This window comes from Taudactylus pleione, unplaced genomic scaffold (genome assembly GCF_031769625.1).
Source record: "Taudactylus pleione unplaced genomic scaffold, aTauple2 ptg000897l, whole genome shotgun sequence".
Lineage (NCBI taxonomy): Eukaryota > Metazoa > Chordata > Amphibia > Anura > Myobatrachidae > Taudactylus > Taudactylus pleione.
In genome coordinates this window covers 1,723,560-1,748,076 of record NW_028285298.1, presented here as the reverse complement: position 1 = coordinate 1,748,076, position 24,517 = coordinate 1,723,560, and the positions used below count along the sequence as shown (strand labels likewise).

Here is a 24,517-nt window from a genome sequence, read left to right as displayed (position 1 = left end):
ACCCTATCTCCAGCCTATAGATAGAATGAATGCCGGGGGCCACCTGAGTTTCAGCTCTTGGGATCTCTGTGGGAACATTTCCTGATGAATGTCTTCCCTGTGACAGGACAGTATAGTTTAAAATAAAATCCAGCTAACCGTCTAGTGATGAGAACTAGTAGTTTGCCATCCCCGCTCTTCCATGTTTGATTTATGTCTTTTATATGAGGCATAAATCAAGAAATGCTGGATATTGGATAAAGGCAAGCCGTTATTAATAGCCGTCCCGCTCTGCAGTGTATTGTTAATTTCCTCCCAGTGCTTAATTGGTATAGAGAATTCACAGCGCTAACAAATGATGTGTTTTAACGTTAATATATAATTTATATCTATTTATTGCCCATTGACCTTCAGCTGGCAGACAGTGTGTCATGAGGTGTCCCTATTGCTGGGACTTCCCAGACACACCCAGCGAGCTGTGCACACGCTACCCTCCTGACACGCAGTAACAAGGTTTTATGTGAAGTACCTGTTGCCAGGCTTCTGTATTTCATGTGCTAAACCAGCTTCCGGGAGATCGCTGCCTGTCCATTCTCTGGGAGCCAGTGATGCCATTAAGGGCTCGCTCGCTCCTGCCCGCTGTTAATGCATACCTCAGCTGCTGGCTAATGCCTCAAAGGGGCCTTCAGAATAGGACAATTGGTTTCTTACCGCCTCCTTCCCAGCTCTGCGTTCTAAAATGTTAACTCTACGTTTCAAAACAAGGCAATGATATGTTGCTAGATTATTATTTATTTATTTTTTTTAGCAAAGGTGTCCCCACGCAAGAAGGGATGTATTTTTTGTCTTGTATGATTTATTGATTTATAAATATATTTTCTTTAATTTTATGCTTTTGGTATTGTATATTCATATATGTTTGTCTGTGAACATGACTCCACTGCATGAGAATAAATGTCATTATGTTCTGTGGGTTATTTCAGGCCTGTGAGCTGGATTACCAGAAAGATCCTGTCAAATTCTTAATTATTTATACATTTACAGTTATGATTCTTTCTAAATAACCACTGGCATACAGTGCTCCATTATTGGTGCATAGTGGCGCCATATTTAATAATTGCTTGTTATGTGCAATGTAGCGCTGCTCAAAATTCAAGCACCTGCATGAGGGCTTTGGCGCACTGTGGGAGTTTGTGTCGCTGCCCTGACTCCTGCTCCGGAACAAAACTGCAAATATGAAGGAAAGCATGGAAATTCTGCATATATTATTCCACATTGCGCCACACTTTCCTCCATCTTGCATTACTTTTTCCTCCATATTGTGCCACACTTTCCTCCATATTGTGCCACACTTTCCTCCATATTGTGCCACACTTTCCTCCATATTGTGCCACACTTTCCTCCATATTGCGCCACACTTTCCTCTATATTGTACCACACTTTCCTCCATGTTACACCATGCTAGTCACACTTTCCTCCATATTGCATCATTGTCACATTTTCCTCCATATTGCATCATTGTCACATTTTCCTCCATATTGTGCCACACTTTCCTCCATATTGTGCCACACTTTCCTCCATGTTACACCATGCTAGTCACACTTTCCTCCATGTTACACCATGCTAGTCACACTTTCCTCCATATTGCATCATTGTCACATTTTCCTCCATATTGTACCACACTTTCCTCCATATCGCGCCACACTTTCCTCCATATTTTACCATGTTTCTCCATATTGTACCACACTTTCCTCCATATTGCATCATTGTCGCACTTTCCTCCATATTGTACCACACTTTCCTCCATATCGCGCCACACTTTCCTCCATATTTTACCATGTTTCTCCATATTGTACCACACTTTCCTCCATATTGCATCATTGTCGCACTTTCCTCCATATTGTAGCACACTTTCCTCCATATTGCCTTAGTACATAGACCCCCACAGTGTGTAAGCACTGCACAAGAATACTGAGTTCTTCCCACAAATTGGCTGATTTCTTTGTATCTCTGTAACTTTGCCCCAGGAGTTTCTCTATTTAGAAGTCACAAATAAAACCGTAACTCGCTTGGCCTAGAATTGGATTCATGACCCTACTGAGGACCTGTCACCACAGGGCCAGAGATTATTCAACCAACTTGATCAGTTCTCTCCAAATACTTCCATGAATCTGCTATAAATAAGAGGCTGTAGGTTGAATACAAGACGTGTTATCTTGGTTGAAGGCCACTTATGGTGATAACATTCATGAAAACCTTGCAGGTGTCTCTGCAACTGATACACAGAGGTGCATAAAGCATTCACAGAGCAATAAGTCATAGTTATGTACAAGCAGAGAAAAGATAGGGTTTAATACTGCAGTCATATTGTTCTTTTAACACAGTAGGAATAATTATAATGTTATGTTATACTATAATAACACGCTACACTACAATACTAAAATATTCATTACACTTGTTATTATCTAGTTAATGAAATAAATAAACTACCACAAAGGGCGATAGGTCCTCTGCAAGGACTGTCGGACATTAACCCGCTGGGTACTGGATCAAGCTTTCTTGTCTAGTTAAGTGTCTGCCGACCATTCCTGCAGTCAGGATTTCCCTCTGTGAGGAATGTGCTGACACATAGTCGATTGCATCGTATGCATAAATAATGTGGTCGTTCCCTCTGGAAACCCCCATTTTCCTGATGGCAGCTGCAATATTGCAGTGTTTGGCAGGCGGGGAGGAGAGTGCTCTAGCGGGAGGGGGGATTCAGTTCTCAGCAAGGTGAGGTCGTGATGTTCTCCTGTGACCATCCCTGAGAATTACAGTAGCCTAACATAGCTAATTTCCCTACACACCTCTGTGCCAGGGAAGATTGGCACATAATATTAATAATGATTTTCTTGGTCACGAGAATTGAATCCTGCCCACTAGGACTAGACCTGTTCAAGAGAACTCAGGGGTCTGTACTAAGCCTTGGAAAGAGAGATAAAGTCCCAATCAATCAGCTCCTCACTATCAGTTTACAGGCTGTGTTTGTAAAATAACAGGAGCTGATTGGTTGGTACTTTATCTACACCCACTTTATCGCTCTCCAAGGCTCAGTACATACACCCTTCAGGCTGCAGATACGAGGCGGGAAGTGAAGGTGGCATCTGATTGGAGGGCTCTTCTTCCGATCCAAACAGGCGTTAAACTTCCCAGGGGATCTGAATTTCCTCTCCTCTCCCAACTACCAAACACCACAGTTCCCCATTGAAGTGCGACATGGGGCAGCACTACCTACGGAGGAGGGGGTGTCCCAAAATGCACAACTTTAAGGCAATGCTCCAAATATGGTGGTACCCGAGTACCGGACTTGAAACGCCCTGTTCTAGATATCATTAGACGTAGACATGGTAATAGAGAAATGAGATTAATTTAAGGGTGTCAGCACAGGGCTCAGGCCGGCATGGACAAAATCCCCAGTGCACTCACTGCATGTGCCCACAATATACAGTACATGTCCTCTTTCCATCTGTATTGGTCATTGATTTATGTACATTGTTGAACGATTTATTTTTATTTTAATTTCTGTTTTCCCTTTTTCCATGCACTTATTTTGCTTTCGTACCTCCTCATCACTGCCCGACGCCACATCGCATGCTGCAGTCTGTAAGTGGTCAAGTGGTTTCCCATTTAAGTTACTGTATGTGTGTAGCTCGAATTTCTGGGACTGTCTCTCTATCCTGGAGATCACCTGTCTTCCTGTCCTCTCTCTCCATGCTATGTAGCCTCTGTGTGCTCGATTTCAGTAAAGGTGACACCAGAATCGCACACCTCATAGGCGACGGCCATTTTCTTGTGTCTGAAGACTGATGTAATACCGTACATCTAAAATATACTTTTACTGATATTGTTTAGCTTGGGCCTTAATGCTGGAATATAATCCGTACCCATGAAGCAAATAATATCTAGGTGTCTATTTACTAAGCAGTGTTAGGAGACAGAGGGCCTGATTCAGAGCCGGACGCTCTGAATCAGTGCCCTCCTCCATGAAAATGGAGCGGCCTCCTGGCCGCTTGCATAGCTGTGGGTGACCACCCACAGCATATGCGAGCGGCCAAAAAGATGGTCGCGATGGTCAAGACCATCGCGACCATCGGACTTGCGATGGAGACCCTGCGGTAGGGTCTCCCTGCCACAAGCCCTAGAGTGATTTTGGCTCTATCAGCGCCAAAATCACTCCCACTGACATCACTAGTGATGTCAGTGGGGCCGGCTTCAGACGGTAGGCGTTCCCATGGGAACGCCGCCGTCTGGCCGCCACACCCCCGGCACGCCCACCAAAGGGGGCGTGCTGTCAATCAACATCGACAGCACGCCCCCTTTGGTGCAAGACCCGGAGCGATGTAAAGCCCGTCACTCCCCGGGTCTCGCGCATGCGCACGACGGAGCTCCCTCCGTCGTGCGCATGCGCAGTGGGGAACATCGACCCACTTGCGAGCGTACTGCCGCTCGCGAGTGGGTCTGAATGATCCCCAGAGTGAAAAGTGATAAGTCTGTGATAAGGGTGCCAGCCAATCAGCTCCCAACTGTCATGTTACAAACACAGCCTGTGAGATGGCAGTTGAGTGCGGATTGGCTGGCACCTTATCACAGACTTATCACTTTTCACTCTGTCTCCTAACACTGCTTAGTAAATAGACCCCCTAATGTTCGTAAAAGCCATGAATTCATGTGGAGGGAGCCGTGAGACGCAGAGGCTGGCTAACACTGAGGCACTAATGTTCCCTCTCTCTTAGGGGTCTATGGACTAAGCCTTGGAGAGAGATAAGATGGCTGAAGATAAAGTACCAACCAATCAGCTCCTAACTGTCACTTTGCAGGCTGTGTTTGAAAAATGACAGTGAGGAGCTGATTGGTTTATACTTTATCTCCGTCCACTTTATCTCTCCCCAAGGCTTAGTACATTAGGGGTCTTTGTAACTGTTTCCCTAGACAGGTAGGATGACTGCTTGTCCTGTGGTATCCTGGAGATAACCTATACATTTCATGCTTGACCGTCTGACTTGGGTTCCTATTACTGCAGTACATATTGCAGCAAGTATTAGGTTATTGTTATTGCACAGGGACAGGTGCATAGATGCCAATATTTTAAAGTAATTCCCAGGGAATATTAAATCGTACAGCCAAAAGAATAATTATCATCATTAACAAAAGTGCATGGCTGGCATTGCTTCGAACATTCAGGAAAAGGGGTATAGTATTGTGCAGTGGGTCAGTAATAAAGAAACGGGGACTTTTCAAGGCACAAAATGTCCTGGGACAAATAGTTAAAACCTGGGACTGTCCCTGGTAACTATAGAGAGAGTTGGCAGCTATGCAGGGTCATGTCCGTCCTCTACAGCTGTTCCTCACCGTTCCAATATTCCCAGGTTCCAACAAGACAGCTTCACCGGGGCCTATTCTCTAACATTTGAAGTGAACAACAACAACCAATCAGCAATTGGCTTTCATGTGTCTAGGGCAAGGCAGATGATGACAGCAAGACTCTGATTGGTTGCACTCTGTCAGTCATTTGAACCTGCAGAACTATGGCGGGACCCCTTTCATTATAGCATTAGTGAGCTAATGATCACTTATCTTGGTGGGTTTTGGGGAACCAAAGACAAAGAGGGGTATTCAATATGAAAGGTTAACTTCCCTGGCGAAGTTAACGTTTCATATCGGAGTTTTTTTCTGCGTAAAGGTATGGTGCGCTCTCCCGCTTATCCCCGTATTCAAAATAAAATTAACGAAAACGGGAAACTCTGAAGTTGTATTTGCGTAAAGTTACGAATTTTTCCTTTAAATAATTGTAAGACCCCCCTAAAGTTGTAAAAACATGGGGGAACACTATGGGTCCCCCCGTTTTAGCCTTTAATTGAAAGTCGGGGATTTAAATAGCCGCAGCAGCGTGTTTTTTTCCAGACATTGAAGAAGTGATGCAGAAGAGCACTTAGGTTATTTTTTTCGTTTTTTTAAGTGGTCCCATCAAATTTGGGGTACATGAAAATGGGTACTAGCATATTTTTAAGTCCCTAAAGTCAGTTTTTAAAAATTCTGCATTTGTGCACCTGCCGCTATAAATCTATTCTAGAAAACACCTGCCGCTATAATTCTATTCTAGAAAACACCTGCCGCATACTTGCAGAATAGCCCTGAACCTATTCCCCTATTGTTTAACAATTTTTTCCCATTTTTTTTTTTTTGCACCCCAATTTTTAGATTAATTTTTTGGGGTGTCCCTATTTTTTTTAAAAACTTTTTTTGACACAGTTCTTTTTTTAAATGTCAATCTCAGGGGTGCAGGCTATTTTTTTTAAGCCTGCACCCCTAAACCCCAATTCTGCACTTTTTTTCGACACCTATTCAATGGTGAAAAGTTCTCACCGTTTTTTATCAAAGACTTTTCAAAACTGCGATAAGTCTTTGAAATTGAATACGGTGTAAAACTAAAACGTGCGATATTAACGCGAAAAAGTAAAAAAAGTGCGATATTAACGCAAAAAACGATGTTATCGCACCCATATTGAATACCCCTAAAAATGTCTGACTGGTGTCTCCACCGCTTTACCGATGGGGAAAATTGACTAATGGTGCATACACACGATCAGATTTTTTCTTCAGATATGGACGATAACGATTTAAAAATCGTTCAGTCGTTCATATCTGAAGGAAAATCGTTCATATCTGACATGCCTGAACGATGGACGATAAACGATGCGCGTTCCCGTTTGTCAGATAACGATATCTGACATCTGATGGGTTTGCAGTCAGACTTGGACGATTCCATTCATTTTAATGCAGTCAAAAATCGTTCAATCGTTCAAATCGTTCAAAACTTTGGTCAAATCGTTCAGATCGTTTAATCGTTCAATCGTTCATCTGACAAATCTGACAAGTCTGACAAATCTGACCGTGTGTACGCTCCATTATACTGTTTCTCGCTTCCTATTGTGTCTTCCTCCCTTATTTCTTCTAATCCTTAATCTAAAATCACTAACACTCAATTCCTCCTTCTTATCTGCGCTGTTGGTTTGCTGAGCCAATGAATTACGCTCTCTCCGGCCTCTACCCCACAGTAATTCCTCTCGCCTCTATCCCTCTGTACTGAGTGACTCTCTCATGGTCCCGTTTTCTTACCCCAATCTCTGTCGCCTGTCTCCCAGCCTTCTACACTGCAGCTCCGCTGACCTCTGCGGGGATCCTGCCGGTCATGCAGTCTCTGTGCCCTGATGGACAAAGAGATGAGTTTGGTTTCCTGCAGTACACGAACTCCACGTAAGTAGCGTCCGCCCACATCATGTTCACGCCATCCCCATGGTATCAGTGCACAGGCAGCTTAGATCAGAGCCTTGTCCTGTGAATATATATTTACTAAATTCATCGCTGCCAGATATATTGATCGGTAAAACTAATCTGGAAATAAAGCATTTGATGCGCTATTACCAATATAGCCATGGTTGATCAGAAAATAATTACAGTTGCCCACTGCATGCTACCATATTTTAGCACAATATGGCTTGTTGATTATAAACAAACAGTTTGCAACAATGTACAGTGCAGAATCTTTTTACATAGAACCCTTTAAAAAGCATAATCTGAGAATGCAAAGCTGCTGCAATGAAATCACGTCTTGTAAATAGATTTATACATATTTACAGCCTTGGCTGCTGAACTACATAAGACCGCAGTCATCTTAGTTTAAAAAGAGGTGGAGTAACCTCCTGGGTACTTGCTGCAGTATTATAAAAACTGGTTGCTATCGGCAACACCTCCACTTTTATAAACCCACACTTTAGTTAATATACCCCTTAGAAACATAACTGACACTTATAAAACTATTTTTGGGCTAAACAGATCTGTTCTAAAAACTAATGAGGTTTATGGGTCCTATAAAGGTTCTTCAACCTTCAGATTTCTACTTCACATAACATTCCTGCGACTTTGACTCAGCGCATTGCTCTTCCCGGCCTAGCTTTCCGTAGTTTTCAGCCATGCCTTTATATGAGTTGGGTTGTTTGTTTTGATTGCTGTTGTATACGACACAGAGCTACATTATATCTACCAGACAGCACCTCAGAACTGTGTCATGTCCCAGGACAATAAGAACCAATAGCTCTGCTTGATGATATAAACACATGGCTGAAAACCACAAAAGGAAACTAGAAGATAAAGGCGTTTATTAAGTTCAAGTTGCAAGAGGGCGAGAACAAGGCAATGAATGAAAGTCCTCAGAAGGTGGACAGCCCCTTAGGATGTTTGGTGTGGGTTAAGCTGAGTGTGCCATGCCTCTCCCATAACACTATGCAGGGTCACCCAGCTGCTGGAGAGGCTCACGGAGGTGGTGGAGAACAGCAACTTGTTTGATACAGACAGACCGGGCCTGGAGGATGAACTGGAATCTTTGAGGCACCACCTGGAATCTCTGGGCAGTGACCACAGCTCCCTGGAGGATCACTTCCACCGGCAGCCAGGTACAGGGGGTCAGGCCGCGCCTTGTGTAGGTCTCCGCCTATACACTTTTCCCAGCAGAGATATATATATACATACATACATACAGCCAGTCAGGGGCGTTTCTAGAGAGGAGGGGGCCCGTGTGCAGTCTCCGACACGGGCCCCCTCCTGTCCGCCCGGCAGTCGGCAGCGCACTGAGCTGTGCGTGGCCAGCGCCGGAGTTATAGACTCTGGGCACTAGAGTGTTCCCAGAGTCTATAATTTAATGCACAGGTCACTGGGAAAATGGCCGCGGCGGCCATTTTCCCTGTACTGTGCAAACGACTGGAAAATGGCCACGGCGACATGGGACTCCAGAGAGGTAAGTAATATTATGGGTGCAGGGTGTGCGGTGCGGGCCCCCCTGGACCCAGGGGCCCGTGTTCCCCGCACACCCTGCACCCATTATAGATACGCCCCTGCAGCCAGTCATTTACGTGGTGACAGACATCTGGTCCCTGGTCACCTGTCACTCCAAAATAAATACGAATGTCATAAATCTGATGTTAATGTCACTGGTTTATAGTAGGGATGTGCAGGCTCGTATTCGTTCAAATTTTGCTGCCAAATTCTGATTTATTTTTTTTCCCGCCAAAAATTGGGTCTCAGAAAGAGGCAAAATGTCATCTTTCACGGGACAAACATCATCTTTCATGGACTTTTGTCCAGGAATGATGATGTTTGTCCATGAAAGATGACATTTTGCCTCTTTCTGAGACCTGATTTTTGGCGGGAAAAATCTGAATTTGGCAGGAAAATTCGAACGAAAATTCGAACTACTTTATAGGGTGGTAATCCTGGATAAAAGACTCCACTTACAGTAATTATGGGAATATAAATGACACAGTAGATAACAGCACGGGTCTGATGTTACGCTGAACGTATACCTACTGGCGGAGAATATCTTTGCTTTGCTTATGCTCCGGAACTAAGAGCAGGCACATATGGGGTCGTACAGACTCCTGCACATTTTGGGTGCATCTACGCTACGATAGGGACAAATGTGCACGATGATGTTAAGGAGTAGCCAGTCAAACATACACAAAGTTGTTGAATACGCGGCAGGATACATACATCTCTGCATATGGGTGAATATATGTATTTATTTCCATGTACTCTGTTCGGGAACAACTTACGCCTGATATCCGTTCTAATCTGCACCAGGCCCAATATGCTTTATTACAGTACGGTTATTACTCAACTTGCAATTCACACTTGATGGTCATTAGCAGAAGATCAATGTTTGCCAATTGGGAGCAATCATCTGATGATCACTAACTCTAAAGTCCAGGTGTTTTATGAGAAGTGCTGACGATCATTCAGAAACACTGCAATGCTGCTATACAGGGAGAGACCTTTGCTCTGACCCCCACGCTATACCCGGTGATGGCCCTGGGGTGGGCGGGGTATTCCCGGCAGCTGGTCTTGTGCCTGCAGGTCATATTTTATTATGGAAAGTCCTGTCCCTGTTGATTAACATTACGATGAGTTTAATTTGGACATGGTTTAAACATTGCAGAACCCTCAGTACATTCCCTGCTCCGGCAGTCTCAGTCCTGCCCAGTACATTATGTTTGTCCCATCCATAGGAGTACCTTCCTTTTTAAGCAACAACATTCATTTCATTTTATTAACATTTATTTATAGAGAACCAGCATAATCTGTTGCTCTTTACAATTGGGGATAAAACAAGACCGAATAATAATAGATAAGGGTTGATTGTGATCCGGAGGTAGTAGGGTCCACGTCTCTTGCCGCTGTTGCGCCCGCAACTTTACGCTAATGCCGCAAGGAGACACGTCTGAATCAGCACTGCGACTCTGTGCATTGACAATCGGGACGCATGTGTAGTCGAGGAACATTGCTCCGATATCCGCTCGCAAGCTTACAAGTTGTAGATGGCATAGAAAGCCTAATAAATCAATCTCCGTATTTCCGTGGCGCAGGTTTTACACTGGATTCTTTGGTGAAAAACGAGACGAGTTTCCGGGAATTCCTCGGCTCCAATCTCTCTCTGCCCGGTAATGTTGTCGACTTGCTGGCTGGATCCAGCATCAATTTGCAGGAGGTATGTACAGAGTTTATTCACCCGGGATATAAGGGTCTATTTAGTAAGCAGTATTAGGAGACAGAGTAGAAAGTGATAAGGTGCCAGCCAATCAGCTCCCAACTGTCATTTTTCAAACACAGCCTGTGAGATGACAGTTGGGAGCTGATTGGCTGGCACCTTAACACTTTCTTATCACTTTTCACTCTGTCTCCTAACACTGCTTAGTAAATAGACCCCATAGACAGATACTGTACAAGCTACAAAACACAACAACTCTCCAGTCTTATAGAGAATTAACTGTAGTGACCTCCTGTCCGCTATATAACCACCTTATGCCCTCAGATAAAAGGCAGAAAGACACTCTGACTGATGCAAGTTACATGGGTAATCTCCAGTGGTGGTTGCAAGGTGGGGGGCTGCAGCACAATCCAAAACTTACAGGGGGGAGGATCAGTTGGGTCTGTTTGATTGACAGGTGCGCCGGATTAGCCCGCCCCCAGACTCCTGTGTCAGGTAGCTCCCATTGGCTAGTTTTGGCCATCTGATATTAGTGTATGAATGATGGATTGCTCTGGTCTTCTAGCTTCTTATTGCTAGTCTCTGCTAATAATATGAGAAGTTGTTTCTGAGATGCTTAAGGTGCGTACACACTGGGCGATAAAGTGGACGACTGAACGATAACAATATCGTTATCGTTCAGTCGTCCACTTTATCGTCCATTTTTAACCCCAAAAAGATGAACGATAACGACGACGCGCGTTTCCGCGGGTCGTTCGTCACTATCGTTCATCGGGCTGACATGCAGGCCAGCCTGACGATCTCGTCACGTTGCTGCATGTCAGGGAATGGGGGAGAGAGCCCGGCGCTGAACGATATCGTTAATGATATCGTTCAGCGGCTGTGCTCAATGTCATGAACGACATTGAGCACAGCCTGCCAGGGACACACTAGACGATATCGCTCAGGGAGCATATCGTCTAGTGTGTACCCACCATTAGAGTATAAGTGGCTCATTTAGTACAGTACAGGAAGAGAATGCTGCAATTGTTTCTGATTATTCTCTGTAGTCTCATAGGGGTCTATTTACTAAGCAGTGTTAGGAGACAGAGTGATAAGTGATAAGGTGCCAGCCAATCAGCTCCCAACTGCCATCTCACAGGCTGTGTTTGAAAAATGACAGTTGGGAGCTGATTGGCTGGTACCTTATCACTTTTCACTCTGTCTCCTAACACTGCTTAGTAACTAGACCCCATAGAGTTATGCAGGAAAAGTTCAGCTGGGTTTGTCACAAAATGTCAGGAATATTGTACTTATTCTGCATTATCACCTCTTCTATATCCTCAGGTCTACAACCTGCTCTTCAGCTCCACCTACCTGTCTACCGAAGACCCCCCGGCTCGGAGCCCCCGGGATGCGGCCAGGTCAATGGGCGGACAAATCCGCAATTTACATGTGCGTGAGCAATAAAGGGACACCGACAATACGAGCTTAAGAAGAGAGTACAAGCTTAGGGGCGATGTATCAAGCAGGATTTTGCATAAAAAATGCGATTTAATTATAGTACTTACTAATATTTGTATTACTCCCCCAGCAAACAAATGCAAGCTATCCCAGATTACACCCCTTCCAACAGCCAGTGTTACAGATAAGCGTTTGCAGGCTCGCTAATGTCACATGTCCAGCAGTATATCTGGAGATTTGGATTACCAGCACTTTTAAAGAAATCCATGAGTGAACAAGACGCTAAACATATATTTTGTCACAGAACCAAACTTAGGCCCATATTCAATTAGCGGCGAAAAGTCGGAATCCGCGGAAAAGTATCGCGGATGACGTCATTTCGACAGGCGGAAAAGTATCGCCGTATTCAATTGCAAACACTTTTTGCGTACGCGAAAACTCAATGCAATGTAATGGGCAAAAAAGATTCGCTTATGAATAGGTGGCGAGAAGTGGTGCAAAAACGCTATTTTGGGGTGCAAAGGTGGGGAAACCCCTCTGCATACTTGGGACAACCCCCCATAGGATATCTGCGTCAAAAAATCCCAAAAAATTACTTTGAAAATGGGGGCGAAAAAGTACAAAGTTGGGGTACCCACTTTAAAAAGTAGATAAATAGCCGTTTTGGGGGTCTGCAAGTATGGTGGAGGTGTTTTTTTTTTATTGTAGGTGCTCGCAACTGTTGCGTTTTTCACAATTTTTTAAACTTCACTTTTGAGACTTTAAAATATGCTAGCACCCATTTTCACGTACCCTAATTTGACAGGACAACTTTTTTTCTCCCAAAAAAACCCCTGCTTATTGCTATTCTTCACCACTTGTGCAGACGCTAAATTGAAGCAAATTACAGCAAAAGAAAAATCACAAATGGCTTCAGGAGGGCTAATCGGGGACTTCTATATCGAACCCCAATGTTAGTGCATCTTTTGGGGGGCCTCAGGCTGAATTCCCCATTTTTGACAGCACTTTCCGCCTGTTTGTGTTTCTCCGGTCCAACTTTTCGCGTCCTTTGGAATTTAATACGGCGAATAGCGGGGATGTGCCGATAAGTTTCCGCGGCCAAAAACACGCGATGTAAGCAGGAAGTAGATTCCGCCGTCAGCTGCAAAATTATCGCGGCTAAGTGAATACGGGCCTCTATGGGAATACAAACTGTGAAATCACTAGGAACTACGGACATCACTAAGGCCATAGTATACCCACACACAGTGGTGGCAACCATTTTGTTGGATGGACCAATTTTCAGTAGAATCCCAGAAATCTAGTTATTAGGAACTAGTGACATTTGTATGGGATGAGGTTGTATTCTCAGTCCACACAAAAATGGCTGCCACCACGGACTGTTGCTAATATTGCGCTTTCATTACATACGATTTTCTATGTGTGTGTGTGCGCACACACAATGGGGGAGATGTATCCTATCTAAATATAACAAATGGAGATGTTCCCCATAGCAACCAATCCGCTTCTAGCTATCATTTATCAAGTACAATCTGTAAAATGATAGCTATAAGATGATTGGTTGCTATGGGTAACTTCCCCACTTGTCCTCTATAGAAGGTTTGATATATCCCCTCCCAATATGCATTAGGTTGGAATGTGACTTTGGCTATTATGTCCTAGGGTAATATATTTGAAAAATGGAAATCTTTGCATGAAGGGTTGATACACAAGGCTCTCCGGGATCCCTTGAAATCTGGACACAGGCTGGCTCTTCTCCGGCTCCTGACGCTGGCCCTTGGCCTTGCGGTCCCCAATGCGTCTTCTGAAACCTACGACCCTCAGGCCATGGTGAAAGAGCTGGAGGTACGGATCATGTTCCACTTTCTGAAGACTAGCTACGATTAATTGTGCTGCACATACCTGCGATGCCCGCACTGGGTGCCAATGTCCTGCTTCTTCCCATCAGGAGATTCTCTTCACTCCGACGGCGCTAGAGTCCGTGACCTGTGAGGGCAGTTTGGACAAGCTTGGGAGCATCCTTGGGGTCTCTGAGGCCAAAAGGTCTCTGCTGACCACCTATAAGAACATCGTATGTGATGGGAATGAGCCGAAACGTTTGGAGCGTTTTCAAGAGCTATCAGATGAGCTAAGGGAGCAGGTGGACGTACGCAAGACTGTCAGCCGTGTAAGTGACCACCCTGCACCCCATATTTGTTGTACTTTGATCATTATAAACAACCCTGAACCTCAGCTGTTTATCCCATATGTACAGTATAATGATCATAGTGTAATAGTATGTTACTATACTTCTGGGCCACTATTCTTTCCACCATTGTATGTTGACTGCAATTGGCACCAAACGTTGTATTACAGTAACTATGATAGTTTACGTTCTGTTCTTAATGGACCGTTAATACGTCTCAGCTCCATCTGGATGAGGTGAACGCCACGGAAACCCAACACCGGCTGCACTCTCTACTGGAAGACCTGCTTCAAGTCGAGAAAATTCTAAAGGATGTGGACATCCTCTCAGCTCTGGCCAAGCTGCTGCCCAAAGGTGCCTGCACCAGCAAGATTGCCCCTACACCTGCCAACTCCACCAGCTGGAACTTCAACTCTAGCAACAGCACCAACTCCACAGCAGAAGGGGAGGAGGGCAAGGCCCAAGAGAGCGAGGAAGAGAACCCGCGCAGCCAATTCTCCGCCTTCGTTCAGCTCTGGGCTGGCCTACAGCCCATCCTCTGTGGTATCAACCGGTCAGTGCCAGTGTGTGTATGTAATTATAGAATGCCCCCCCCAGACGCCATCAGTAATGCCATCATTGCCCATGTAAATATTGATTTCCTGATCATTGGAAAAAAGTTTGAAGGTATTACAGACCGGCTTGAGTAGGACTTCTAATTGTGTTGGCTTCCGTTAATATATAGCATACTTCATTGTGCTACAGCGGCTACATGTCTGAGGGTTGAAAAGTGTCTTGGAGGGACTATATCTTGTTAGGGCAGTATTCTAAATATACCACCACCTCCTGCACACTGTATTGCAGCATACAAGTTGTATTCAGCAATATCTGGCCGGCTATCTTAATGTACACACTTATTTGTGTATCCAAATTTAATTTGGGTCAGTTGTTGGTAACGCACCACTTGGCCGGCTTATTGGTTAAATGTTACCAGCTGCCCATCGACTAGCATTGCTGCTGGGGTTCATTCAGAGGGACACGACCCCTACTAAAAGAAAAGGATCAGTTACAGAGGCTATGGAGGTTGGGATTGATGGTATCCTCTGAGAGGCAGGGATCCCATTTCTGCAATTACCCTAAGCTCTATTCCACATTTACAGCCATGCCAGATATATATATTTTTTTAAGGCAAATGCCCATGGGCAACCTTTCTATGCTGACCCCAAATATTTCACTTGTGTCCTCCAGAACCATAGAGCCGGAAGCCCTGAAGCAGGGGAACATGAGCTCTCTGGGGTTTACAAACAAAGAACAGAGAAACTTGGGGCTCCACGTGCACCTTATGACCAGCAACCCCAAAATCCTCTACTCTCCCGTAGGGACAGAAGTTGACATGGTCATCCGCAAGGTGAGTCCTTTGTCACAGGGTGGGTTTGCGGTGGTTTAGGCTCCTTTATTGAACTCGCATGGAAAGTTCTAGCATTAGTTTTTTTTCTGTCCTAATTACATACAATTGTAATATGAGGAGTCTGCAGTAATTTCAATCAAGGGAGCTGCAGCGCCACCTTATGGTAGACCAGACTTACTGTACTCATTGTAGATGAAAGGACTCTCCGCTTTGTATAAAATAAAATATCCATGCTTTTGGTTCTCTTCTACGTTGCAATGATATGAAATTTTATTTAATTGGAATTCATAAACACTTTAACCCCTTGGAAACTGGAGACATCTATAGTGTGCACATAAGGTTTACTATAATTAAGGGACTAGTACGGCTAACTTCTCCCTTAATGTAACAGGCAAATGAGACGTTTGCATTTGTGGGGAATGTGACCCAGTACGCCAGGATGTGGATGAACATTTCCGCAGAGATCCGCAGTTTGCTTGAGGACGGTATATTGCAGCAACGCATTCAGTGGCTACAGCAGGTGGGTGAAACGCGTTGAGTTCTCAGTGGCTGTTTGACGGGACGTATCTGCTCTGCCTCTGTGCTTATAGAGTTCCACTGGCTGTCCGTAACTAGTTGTCGCTGTCTGTTATTACTGGCGCTCAGCCCCCTCTCAGCGTCTGGAACCTGAGCAGCAATCTAATCTCTAAATCTTCCCCCAACACTTAGAGGGAGATGTATCAAACCTTTTAAAAAGTAGAGAAGTTACCCATAGCAACCAGCCAGCTTCCACTTATCATTTTATAGAATTATACTTGATAAATGTTAGCTAGAAGCTGATTGGTTGCTATGGGGAACTTCTCCACTAGGTTACTTGGCCACTAGAATGTTAGCTAGAAGCTGATTGGTTGCTATGGGGAACTTCTCCACTAGGTTACTTGGCCACTAGAATGTTAGCTAGAAGCTGATTGGTTGCTATGGGGAACTTCTCCACTAGGTTACTTGGCCACTAGAATGTTAGCTAGAAGCTGATTGGTTGCTATGGGGAACTAGGTTACTTGGCCACTCTTTATAAGATTTAAATATTTCCGCCTTAATTACAGTGCTTGATTCCTGGAATCTAAAGCCTCAGGTTCATTGTAACCGTTCCAGAGCTGCTATATACTATATGGTAAAAAAGTTTTCCCATGATGGGATGGCGGACTGCACCACGGGCGTTAGTAATTCGTCCCACCTTGCAAAGTCCCACCTTGCAAAGGTTCAGGATTCGCTGCCACATCGTAGAGAAGACGAGGCTGATATGTCTGTGTGTAAATGATGTAGGAACAAGGCAGAGGAATAACCTGATTGGGCATATAGAATCATTCCTTGTTACAGGATTTCTGAGGTTTGGTTGCACGGGCTAACGCATTTCACAGGAGCTTTGACACTCTCCTCCTGCCCGTTTGGCTCTCACCCTGTCTGATGACATTTCTTGCAGTTTACTAGTGATCTTCAGAGACACCCGGAGCTGCTGAATGGCTCAGACAGCGAGCTCCTCCGCCGTGCGCTCAGCTCCAACTTCACCGCCCTCAACGCCAGCACTCTGCTGCAGCAGCTGGACACCATTGATAATGCAGCTTGCGGATGGACGCGTTTCATGTCTAAGGTGAGGGAGGCGTGTCCTGAATATGTGTTTCATTTTTATGCAATTGCATAGGATAACCAGCTTTCTCTCCCCATTTCTCCTCACATAGGTGAGCGTAGACATTTTTAAAGGGTTCCCCAATGAGGACAGTATTGTGAATTACACCTTGAACCAGGCCTATCAGGACAATGTGACAGTGTTTGCAAGTGAGTCCAATAAATGAAAGCGGAGATGTTACCATAGCAACCAATCAGCTTGGATCTACTATCTTCTAGACGGTGCTAGTTAAATGTTTAGTAGAATCTGATTGGTTGCTATGGGCAACCGCTCCACTTCTAGAAACCTGCACCTTAGTAAATATACCCCCTATTGTCCACTATCTTGTGATGTCTGCTTCATCCTATCTGTGTCCCTTCCATCCTCGGCTACCCTGCGATTTTGTATTATGGTCGCCAAGCTAAGCCGTCTACTCGTCTTCTAGGCGTGATCTTCCAGACTCAGCCAGATGGTTCCCTCCCTCCACACGTCATGTACAAGATCCGGCAAAATTCCAGCTTCACGGAAAAGACTAATGAGATCCGCCGGGCCTACTGGAGACCTGGGCCCAACACTGGCGAACACTTCTATTTCCTGTATGGCTTTGTGTGGATACAAGGTGATTACAATGGTTTCCATAGACTTCATGCTAATATAGGTTACAGCAGCAACCGCCGGGTATGGTGGTGACCAGTTGATTATCTTCTGCTATCATTAGTAGCGCGAAAATATTGTACTGCGCTTTACAATGTTCAATAAATCGCATCAGTCCCGTCCCTATGAAGCCTACAGGCTCAATTCTCTATTGCGGCCCCTCTAACGTTAGTCAGCCAGTATGTTTTTGGAGTGTTGGAGGAAACTGGAGCACCCTGGAGGAAACCCACACGAACATGGGGAGATGATCAGCCCCAATGTAAAGTGTCGGAAAATCTTCCAAGAACAGAAAATAAGTCATCAATCGTGTTCATTCTCTTTACAGATATGATGGAGAGAGCCATAATTAATACAGTCGTGGGGCGTGATGTGGTGGAACCAGGGAACTATGTGCAGATGTTTCCTTATCCGTGTTATACACGTGATGAGTAAGTGTTACATTAAGTGACCATGCTAGTCCTGCGGCGATGCTACAGAATCAGTTTGCGGTACCCTGCTGGTATTTTGTGAATGCAGAACATACTGTAGGTTCAAAGGGATAGTTAATAATGTTACGTAGCTCCTGACATGACTGTTACTGATCTCTGCTTATCGGAGTTACACGTTTATATATACGTCCATTACTCATTGTCCATGTCTGAGCATAAAAACATACAGTTACAGTGATTGCCGTCAGTGATAGAACATGTTGGCCAGAATCTGTGACGCAAATGCTGCTTATGTGAACTGTTGGATAAATATAAAATGTGTCTCCACAGCTTCCTGTTTGTCATCGAGCACATGATGCCACTGTGTATGGTCATCTCGTGGGTGTATTCGGTGGCCATGATGATCCAGCACATTGTGGCGGAGAAGGAACATCGGCTGAAGGAGGTAAGGAGAGTGGCGTGGTGGGATATGGTGGCACGTTCTCATAGCGCTGCAGTTTCCTTATTGTATCGTGAGTGTACTGCTCTCAAACATGGTGGATAATGCTCCCCCCCCCAAAAAAAAAAAAATTACTGGATTTAAAATTACACAGTGTTTCAAAGAGCTTGAACTCCATGTGCACCAACGTCTTCTTATTTTTCTTCCCTGTTTCAGGTGATGAAGATGATGGGTCTGAATAATGCTGTACACTGGGTGGCCTGGTTCATTACGGGCTTTGTCCAGCTCTCTATCTCTGTGACAGCTCTGACCGGCATCCTGAAGTACGGCCAGGTCCTCATGCACAGCAACGTCTTCATCATCTGGCTCTTCCTGTCCATCTACGCTGTGGCCACCATCATGTTTTGGTGAGGAGACAGTAGGTGATGGGTTGGGGCTTATCATGGATCTCCAGTTGGTTCTTTAGCTCACCGACTCCCACGGAAGCGGCTAGGTGTGAAGTCTAGGCCAGATCAATGGTAGTATAACCAGCGGCTATCAGTCCTAGACCTCTACTTTAGAAGCTCTGATCGTGGGCTGCGCGTGAGCAACTATATTACGACTGAAAACTAGTGTCCCTTCCAGAGCTGTCAGGCCTATCAGTCTCAGAAAGAGAGATGCCTATTGCTTGCATCCCATTTATGGCATTTGCTGGTGAGATTGTCCTCCTGATTATAGGCCATTGAGGTTTCCCCCAGCTGAGTGGCTGATCTAGTTATTACCTTACTTGTGTCAGTGGAGATGCAGTTTATAGACCGGCGGACTAAATGCCGGCAGTCCATATCCCGACAGGGGACTTAAGATAGCCGGCGAAATACTGACGCCGATCTTAATCCCGACACTGGAACACCGAAGGATGACAGCCCGAACGAGGTAAGTCCGGGGCGTCCTTAGCGTTAGCTATGGGTGCGGTGTGGGGAGAAGGGTTAGGTTTAGGGAGTGTAGCGGGGTTAGGTTTTGGGGGGGATGTTAGGGATGGGCACCCCTAGGGGAGGGTTAGGGTTATGCACCCCCCTGGGCAGGTTAGGTTTAGGCACCCCTGGGGGAGACTTGGGGTTAGGCACCACCCCTGGAGTTTTAGGGTTAGGCACACTTAAGGGAGGGTTAGGGTACTTACCAGCTGGTGTCTGGATGTCCCACTGTCGGGCTTTGAACCGGTCCCCACTCTGGTCATTGTCCATGCGGTTAGTGGAAGTGTAGTTACCTTACCTGAGTTCTTCTATAGATATTGTGTAGTTTGTGATGTAAGAATCATTTTTGAACAAAATTACTGTAAGGATTTATTCACACTTTGCAGGTATAGTGCATGAGGGGTAAAGCGCAACCTATATGGTATTTATACACGTTCCACAAGTGGTGGAAACATTACCACTGCAGTGAGTCTGTGGCATCCTTGGCAGTACTGTTCTATTTAGTGATTGCATGAACACTGCGTCCTTCCATTGTATTACCACTGCTCTGTATAGGGAACACGCTGCGCCTGCAAGTAAGGTTTCTTAACAATGCACTTTACCCTCAGAGTGTCAGCGCGTCCTAAACAGACTTTGCTTTCAATACGTATTATTGTGTTTACACCCACTGACCATGTCCCTCACCTTCCTGCAGCTTCCTGGTCTCTGTACTGTACTCCAAAGCTAAGCTGGCCTCGGCCTGTGGTGGGATCATCTACTTCCTCAGCTACGTCCCTTACATGTACGTGGCCATCAGGGAGGAGGTGGCCCATGATAAGATCACCGCCTTTGAGAAGTGCATTGCTGTGAGTAATATCTCATCTCCCGTGTCTTTCTCACACCCCACATCTGATATAGCACCCGACACTCAGGGCAGCAGGTCGCATGTCAACATAGATGACCATATTCACCAACTCATTCTAAATGTGCCAAAGATGAGATGGCCACTCGTCCTCCTCATCTCCGCATCATTGTTAAAGATCATTACACACTACTCCAGTTTCAGTGTGACTTCCAGTTACAAGGTATATGTAAAACTCGTACAATAAAATTCTCCTGCTTGGCCTATATCCCACAGCCCCACACCACTGAAATATGGGATTGGGACCTAGCTTCAAGGTGGGGCAGGGTAGTCTTGGATAAGGTTTTCCAAGTCATTAATGCTCATTCCTCCAGTTCTGAGGTCCAAGAAACCCAGTACAAAGAGCTCACCAGGTGGTATCGATGCCCAGTTGCAGCTAATACATTTGTTAGGTCTGTGTCCCCTCTCTGCTGGCGATGAGAGAAAGATACGGGTACTTTATTTCATGTCTGGTGGGAGTACCCTCTTATTGCCCCCTTTTTGACTTAATAGATCTGATTTGACTGCAGATATCCTGAGTTGCCTGGTTCCATCTGGCCCAGGGTTTTGGTTGTCTTGTCATTGGCCACATACAAAAACTTGTACGAATAGCGCAGCTCTTTACTTCAAATATAGATATATCTTGCCACATGGATGCAGTGGATAGAATCTAAGAGCTCTCCTACTTATCATGCACTCCTGTCCTCCTCCTCCCCGTGCGATCTACCCACTTGGCAGCTGAACTCCCTCCCAATTGTCCACCTAGGCCCAATACTTTCCATGTCACATATGTAATCCAGGTTGCCTCTGGTTCTCTCTTTTTCTCCCTTTTTGTCTTCCTTTGACTGCTTTCTTCTTTTACTGTCACCTTTTTATGTTACCTGTTATTATTGTGTAGATGTTTTCTTGACCATACTTTCTACTTATGTGATGATGAGTCTCCCTATACTGTTTGTCACCTCTTGCACAGCTCTGTGAATTTCATAATTACTGTATGGTAATACATGTATATGTAATACATAACACTATCCTACAAAGATTAATGTTCTCAACACACTCCCTGACATACAACGTAAACCTCATCAATGTTTTTGGGCTCAGAACAGTCTTGGCGTGGCCAGTGACCCAAACTAGAAGATAACAGTTTATTGAATTTGCCAGCAGAGCAGTCAACACCTTTTATCTGTTGTGATCTATCTCTGTATTACATACTGTATCTACAGTCTAGAACTACGCTCTGAATGTCCCCTCTCCATATTGTCCCCTGTGTCCACCATTCTGAAACTGTCTTGTCCTCTCCCCATACAGTCACTTATGTCTACAACAGCCTTTGGTCTTGGCTCCAAGTACTTTGCACTGTACGAGATGGCTGGAGTAGGGATCCAGTGGAAAACATTCAGCCAGTCTCCAGTGGAAGGCGATGACTTTAACCTCATGTTGTCTATGATGATGCTGATCATAGATGCAGTGGTCTACGGCATTCTGACTTGGTACATTGAAGCCGTTCACCCAGGTAAGCGATGAGAGTCCTAGATGTCTGCCATATTCCTGTTCTGCAGTTGGTAATATCCCGTCCCTGTCTTATTTTATAGTCTTTTCTCAATTTTTTGTAAAAACTTTTTCAGAAAAGGGCTTCATAAAATATAATTTGAGCAGAGTTATCTGTATTTGCAAAGGCCTCACTTATTCTCCTTGCGTTACCCCACTCCTAACCAGTTCTTTATTCTTCTCTGCACATGGTGGGCTGGTCCCTAATTGTCAAAAAATCAACTCCCTTTTGTTCTAGGCATGTATGGTCTTCCCCGACCCTGGTACTTCCCATTCCAGAGATCCTACTGGCTTGGAAGCGGGCGTATGGAAAGTTGGGAATGGTCTTGGCCTTGGTCCCGTCCATCTCGTCTTAGCATCATGGAGGAGGACCAAGCATGTGCCATGGAGAGTCGCCTACTAGGTAAATCCGTTCCAACATAGTACCTCAGCTAAAGCTCTTCTTACACAAACACATATATTGTCCATAGATGACCACACATATGCCCCCCAATCTCAGTCCAGTGTATGTTACCAAAAATACCACCAGTTAAGCTTAACATATGAAGGTGAGTTTGGTTAAAGTTACCACATCTGAACATGTACGTGGTCATCACCTGACCGTGGTAACATTGTTAGAATTAGACATTAGCCCAAGAGCTGGATAGCCAGATCTTTTAGGTTTCCTCATACATGTGTATGCACAGTGAACTGCGTATGGCTAGCTATAGTCTCTCATCCAAAAAAGAAAGAAAAATCTTCTTGTCATACATTGTACCAATTATTCCTCTTTGAATCTCTCAGAGGAGACACGTGGTATTGAGGAGGAACCCAGTCACCTGCCATTAGTTGTGTGCATCGACAAGCTCACCAAGATCTACAAGACCGGCAAGAAACTGGCACTGAACGAACTGAGCCTAAATTTACATGAGAACCAGGTCGTGTCTTTCTTAGGACATAATGGGGCAGGCAAAACCACCACCATGTAAGTCTGGTTAATCCTCTCTGCATTCCAGAATGAGAACAGAAGAGGAAGTCTCATAATGATCTTACCCTAACAGGTCCATCTTGACTGGGCTCTTCCCCCCAACCTCTGGTTCGGCCACCATATATGGGCATGACATCCGTACAGAGATGAATGAGATAAGGAAAAGCATGGGAATGTGTCCTCAGCACAATGTGCTCTTCGACAAGCTGACAGTTGAGGAGCATCTGTGGTTCTACTCCCGACTGAAAGGGATGGCTGAGGAGGTGATACGCAAGGAGATGGACAAGTATGTCCTGAGAAATAGTGATTGCGGGTGGCAAATGTGTCTCTTTCTGTTATACTTAGAATTGTTGACTGAATATGTTAGGTCATTTTGTTGGATGAGGAAGGTGGATCTTCTGGTGGTCAGAAATTGTTGACTGGATGATCCGCTGGTCATGGTCCAGGAAACAAACAGCAGATTGTCCAAGGTGGTTGGCCTAGGGAATGGGTTGGTCCATGACTGGTGGCCAGATAGTTACACTGTCAGCCTATGTTTTGCTGCAGAAGACCAGAAGTCATTGACCGATGACAAGTGGTACAATAAGTGGCCCAGTATGCCCAGGTAAGGTGGAAATGATTGATCTCATGTTATCCCTTCTTTAGGATGATTAAAGACTTGGAGCTATCAAACAAACGACACTCCTTGGTTCAGACGCTGTCTGGAGGGATGAAGAGGAAGCTGTCTGTGGCCATCGCTTTCATCGGAGGTTCCAGAGCTGTTATTCTAGATGAGCCTACAGCTGGCGTTGATCCATATGCGAGGAGGGCGATCTGGGATCTTATTCTGAAATACAAACAGGGTGAGGGCCTTCAGAGCGGAATCCACTGTAATGTTTAGTACCCTTTGAACGGCTGTTTATGCACACTCAATACTCCACAGGCCGCACGATTCTTCTGTCCACCCACCACATGGATGAGGCCGATCTACTGGGAGACCGCATTGCCATTATTTCCCATGGAAAGCTGAAATGCTGCGGATCTCCACTCTTTCTTAAGAGTACATATGGCGATGGCTACAAACTGACGGTAGTGAAGAAGCAAAGCAGCCCAGGTCTGTAATAAATGGTGACAAAAGCCAGTAACAGATGCGACATTGTTGGAAGAGGAAGACCTTCTTATTTCTATTAATAATTGTCCTTCGCCTCACACTACTTGTAGATATTGGCCATACTCCCACCTCCTGCATCAGCCCCTGCTCAGAGTCCCGGGTTTCTCAGTTTATAAAGAAGTATGTGGCCTCTTGTCTGCTGGTCTCGGACACAAATACTGAGCTGTCCTACATTCTCCCCAGCGAGTCGGTCAGGAAAGGCTGTTTTGAGCGCCTCTTCCAGGTAACGGAACATCCAGGTCACTACATCGGTGTAATGGACTTTATACATTTGCTTTGTCCTCAAACT

The 24,517-nt window shown here is 45.1% G+C and overlaps 1 protein-coding gene across 2 annotated transcripts in view; it reads left to right on the top strand.

Annotated features, from left to right (window-relative positions):
* The window catches only part of ABCA2 (ATP binding cassette subfamily A member 2), an 86,711-nt gene that overhangs the window by 35,028 nt on the left and 27,166 nt on the right, over positions 1-24,517 (top strand). The window contains exons 1-24 of one of the 2 annotated variants that reach the window (XM_088459208.1): positions 3,715-3,766; positions 7,161-7,272; positions 8,305-8,468; positions 10,434-10,555; positions 11,882-11,989; positions 13,661-13,843; positions 13,947-14,165; positions 14,405-14,736; positions 15,411-15,570; positions 15,962-16,090; positions 17,030-17,197; positions 17,286-17,382; positions 17,658-17,831; positions 18,192-18,294; positions 18,625-18,739; positions 18,950-19,140; positions 20,378-20,528; positions 21,872-22,076; positions 22,350-22,514; positions 22,895-23,075; positions 23,152-23,364; positions 23,724-23,920; positions 24,001-24,171; positions 24,279-24,451. In XM_088459208.1, coding sequence (XP_088315334.1) covers positions 3,730-3,766; positions 7,161-7,272; positions 8,305-8,468; positions 10,434-10,555; positions 11,882-11,989; positions 13,661-13,843; positions 13,947-14,165; positions 14,405-14,736; positions 15,411-15,570; positions 15,962-16,090; positions 17,030-17,197; positions 17,286-17,382; positions 17,658-17,831; positions 18,192-18,294; positions 18,625-18,739; positions 18,950-19,140; positions 20,378-20,528; positions 21,872-22,076; positions 22,350-22,514; positions 22,895-23,075; positions 23,152-23,364; positions 23,724-23,920; positions 24,001-24,171; positions 24,279-24,451 — 3,870 coding nt within the window. In that variant the 5' untranslated portion in view covers positions 3,715-3,729. Of the gene's footprint in view, positions 1-3,714; positions 3,767-7,160; positions 7,273-8,304; positions 8,469-10,433; positions 10,556-11,881; positions 11,990-13,660; positions 13,844-13,946; positions 14,166-14,404; positions 14,737-15,410; positions 15,571-15,961; positions 16,091-17,029; positions 17,198-17,285; positions 17,383-17,657; positions 17,832-18,191; positions 18,295-18,624; positions 18,740-18,949; positions 19,141-20,377; positions 20,529-21,871; positions 22,077-22,349; positions 22,515-22,894; positions 23,076-23,151; positions 23,365-23,723; positions 23,921-24,000; positions 24,172-24,278; positions 24,452-24,517 lie in introns of those variants that run through there. The other variant, XM_088459207.1, reaches the window with a different exon arrangement.